The sequence below is a fragment of the Ochotona curzoniae genome, unplaced genomic scaffold (assembly GCF_017591425.1).
Source record: "Ochotona curzoniae isolate NIBS_2020 unplaced genomic scaffold, NIBS_Ocur_1.0 contig_4838, whole genome shotgun sequence".
NCBI classification, from domain to species: domain Eukaryota; kingdom Metazoa; phylum Chordata; class Mammalia; order Lagomorpha; family Ochotonidae; genus Ochotona; species Ochotona curzoniae.
Genome location: NW_024466399.1, coordinates 758,875 through 762,890, shown reverse-complemented (window position 1 = coordinate 762,890; position 4,016 = coordinate 758,875). Strand labels below are relative to the sequence as shown.

Here is a 4,016-nt window from a genome sequence, read left to right as displayed (position 1 = left end):
CTTTGCCTGGCCCAGCTCCGGTATTTGGACCTAGTGCATGGGAAGTGCTCGCTCGCTCACTTTCTCACCGATGAATACACAGGGATAAATAAATATGTTAAAGGAGGATTGATGGCTTGAAGAAGCATGAGGCAACATGGAGCGGTCCCCTGACTTCATGGGGAAGACTGGGTTGTTTTATGTTTAATAAGTGCATTTCCATAGTAAATTAAAGTTCTGCCTTCTTAGAACATGCAGGATGCCAGACACAACATGGGACCAGGAGACCGGTAAGGAACGTGAATAGTCAGGCCCAGAGTGGTAGCCTAGCGGCTAAAGTCCTCATCTTGAATGCTCCAGGGTCCCATATGGGTACCGGTTCATATCCAGCTGCTCCACTTCCCATCCAGCTCCCTGCTTGTGGCCTGGGAAAGCAGTCGAGGACGGCCCAAAGCCTTGGGACCCTGCACCTGCATGGGAGACCCAGGGGAAGGCTCCTGATTCCTGGCTTCGGATCAGCTCAGCTCTGCTGTGGCCACTTGAGGAGTGAACTAGTAGATGGAAGATCTTTCTCTCTGGAAATTTGACTTTCCAATAAAAATAGAAGAAATGTAAATAGCAAGCTTCCGCTACAGATTTCAAATGACCAGACCAAAATGTTGGCAGTTTTATTCTTGTTTCTAATCAGTTTTATTTGCCATGCAACTCACTCATAAAAAGCAATGTCTTGAAACATTTTTAAATTCACTCAAGACGTGGTCATACTCTCACAGCCGAGACCCCCTTACGGGCTACAGAGGGTGGCAGTAACACCCTCTGGACTGTCTGCCAGCTTCAGTGTCCGGTGTCTGGCCATTGAGGTCCCTGGGAGGGCCTACAGCAACCCCCCCCCCAGCCCTCCTCTCCCCACATCCTGGGTTCTCCCTCCCCACCCCCACACTTACATACCTACAAGCCTGGCCTGGCCTGAGCTGGCCTGCATCCTGGCACCTCCCACGGCAGGTCTCCTCTCTGACAGGCAGGACTAGCAGCACCCTTGGGCACCTCAGCCCAAGAGAGCAAGGCCCAGCAGCTTCTCCCATGATGGCTGGGCCCTTCTCACTGGCACATGGGACATGCCTAGTGCCCTCTGGTGCCACGGATTCAGCAGTCCCATCTGCCCGACTAGTGTCCTGGTCCATCAGGGCATGGCCTTGATTCCACTCTGCCCACACCTGCTACCCAGCTTTGCCCAGGTGTGCAGTTTGGGCTTTGGGAGGGCCTCCGGTTGGTGAGGATAAGATTTTAGGTTGGATGCTTCTGGACGTGGAATCCCACGTGGGTCTGGGTCTTATCGATTCTGTTTCCATCTTAAGGGCAGCTAACGTGGATACTAGCACAGTTGGTCCAGGTGTTTGCCCAGAGGCTGGGCACTTCCGCCTGTATCTGTGAAAGGCAGGTGTGCTCTGCTGATGGGCCACAGTGACAAGAAAGATCAACCTGGACGTGTTGTGTACAGACAAAAACGTTTTCCATGGGCTGCTTTAGGGGTCCGTGGGGCATGGCACAAGTGGAACTAACGGGTGAGTAATGAGTTTCCCAAGCCACCCCGCCCCCGCCACGGGTCTGGGGCCTGCGTGGTAACCTCCGTGTTCCTTGCAGGTTAGCAATCTGGAGCAATGGGCGACTGGAGCTTTCTGGGAAGACTACTCGAGAACGCGCAGGAGCACTCCACGGTCATCGGCAAGGTCTGGCTAACGGTGCTCTTCATCTTCCGGATCCTGGTGCTGGGGGCGGCGGCCGAGGAGGTGTGGGGCGATGAGCAGGCCGACTTCACCTGCAACACGCAGCAGCCCGGCTGTGAGAACGTCTGCTACGACCGCGCCTTCCCCATCTCGCACATCCGCTTCTGGGCGCTGCAGATCATCTTCGTGTCCACCCCGACCCTCATCTACCTGGGTCACGTGCTGCACATCGTGCGCATGGAAGAGAAGAAGAAAAAGAGAGAGGAGGAGCTGCTGAGGAGGAACCACGGACACCCCGGCGGCCACGGGGAGTCGCTGGCCACAACGGGCGCGCAAGACCTGCCCGCGGCCCCTGTGCGCGACGACCGCGGCAAGGTGCGCATCGCCGGCGCGCTGCTGCGGACCTACGTCTTCAACATCATCTTCAAGACGTTGTTCGAGGTGGGCTTCATCGCCGGTCAGTACTTCCTGTACGGCTTCAAGCTGCAGCCGCTGTACCGCTGCGACCGCTGGCCCTGCCCCAACACCGTGGACTGCTTCATCTCCCGGCCCACGGAGAAGACCATCTTCATCATCTTCATGCTGGCGGTGGCGTGCGCCTCGCTCCTGCTCAACATGCTGGAGATCTACCACCTGGGCTGGAAGAAGCTGAAGCAGGGCGTCACCAACCACTACGTCGCGGACCCCTGCGAGGCCCTGGCCGCGCGCCCCGGGCCACCCGCCGTCACCATCGGCTTCCCGCCCAGCTACGCGCACGCTGCCGCCGCGCTCCCGCAGGGGCCGGTGCGGGCCTCGCCCCCTGCGGGGGACTCCACGGAGGTGGCCGTGGTCGCGGAGCCCGAGAAGAGCCGGCCGCAGGCGCAGTCCAGGAAGGCGTCCCCGGGCGCGTCCAGCGCCGCGGCCCCGAGCCCCGGTGGCAGCAGCAGCAGTGCGAGCAGCCTGCCGCCCCCTCGGGAGGCCGGGCCGGGAGGCTCGGCTCCGCTGCTGCCGGGAGCAGACGCCACCGGGAGCAGCTCGGAGGAGGGGCCCTTGGGGGCGACGCCGGGAGAGGAAGAGCCGGCCGTGACCGCTGCGGCCGAGACGCACGCGCCGCCCTTGTTGTCGGCGGACGCTGGCAGGTGCAGCAAGGCCAGCAGCAGCGGTCGGGCGAGACCGAGTGACTTGGCCATCTAGGGATGGTCTCTCCAAGACAGCTTTATAAATCACCTTTTTTTCTAGACATCCAAAACCGAAGTACAGTTTCAGATGGGCAGGTAGACAGTCCCCTGGAAGGAGAGGGGCCGCCGGGGTCCCCCCGGGTCTCCGTGTTTAGTGCTTTTGCTGTTCTCGACGCGGGGAGCTGCGCAGCCCGGCGGCGGGTGGTCCCGGGAGGGCGTCCCGGGCTGCGCGGTCTCCGCAAGGTAGCCGGTCGGCGGGGGTGGGGGCGGGACGCGGGGAGGAGGAGCAGGTGTCTGCGCCCCCGGGGCCATGAGGTTCCCCGTTGCTCAGCTCTCCGTGGGAGACGCAGACACACTTAGCTCTATCTCTGTTTGATACTTTTAACTTAGAGTTGAATTTCATTTGGGCTGTTTGCCAAACTGCACTAAAAAAAGATTGAGAGCAAGTCCATAGAGTGTCTTTTGAGTTTCTGAAACTGCACGTGAAGGCCTGGATGGCAGACGGCAGGCTTCATGACGAGTGATGAAGAGCAGTCGCCCTGCAGGGGCAGAGGCGGTAGGTCGGGGCCACGGAGGTCAGGGTGGCAGGCAGGTGGCGGCGGAGCAGCACGCTGGGGGTGGCTTTTAAACAGCGGTGGAGATAGACATAATGGTGTGTCGGGTATGCCTTAGGTATTTATTTTTTAAAATTCTTGTGCTTTGATCTGAATGGTTATAGGTGTGCCCCTCCCCCCCAACTTCCTGGAGAAAAGAAAAAAAAAAATCGTCCAGAATACTGGTGCGGATTTTGACAAGAAATTCTTCCATGTCATAAGTCAGCTAATTACTGAGAGGATGCACTATCTAAATTAAAAGCAAGGGGGAAGTTTAGGGGGCTTTCAAATACTTGAAGTTGGTGAAGATTTCCGAGAAGTCAAAAATTAACTAACTGCTCTTGCAAGGAAATTAGCAATGATGATCTACACTTTAAAAAAAAAAGTGCAAAAACAAAAACGCACTTCAAGTGTCCTAACCATTCTTTGTGGGTAGCCTGTTTGCTTTCTAAAATGTAAATAAAAGTGTCTGGGTTTTACTCCGGTGTCCCTGTCTTCACTCGGTGCCAGAGGGCGCGATGTGTGTGGTGTGACCAGAAAGTGGTGGCGGCTCTCAAGCAGAC

At 57.6% G+C, this 4,016-nt stretch overlaps 1 protein-coding gene across 1 annotated transcript; it reads left to right on the top strand.

Moving 5' to 3' along the window:
* The first annotated feature begins 1,637 nt into the window (after positions 1–1,637).
* On the top strand, positions 1,638–2,876 carry GJA3 (gap junction protein alpha 3). Its single transcript, XM_040988342.1, has one exon. The coding sequence runs from the start codon at positions 1,638–1,640 to the stop codon at positions 2,874–2,876; it is 1,239 nt and encodes a 412-aa protein (XP_040844276.1).
* Positions 2,877–4,016: the final 1,140 nt, after the last annotated feature.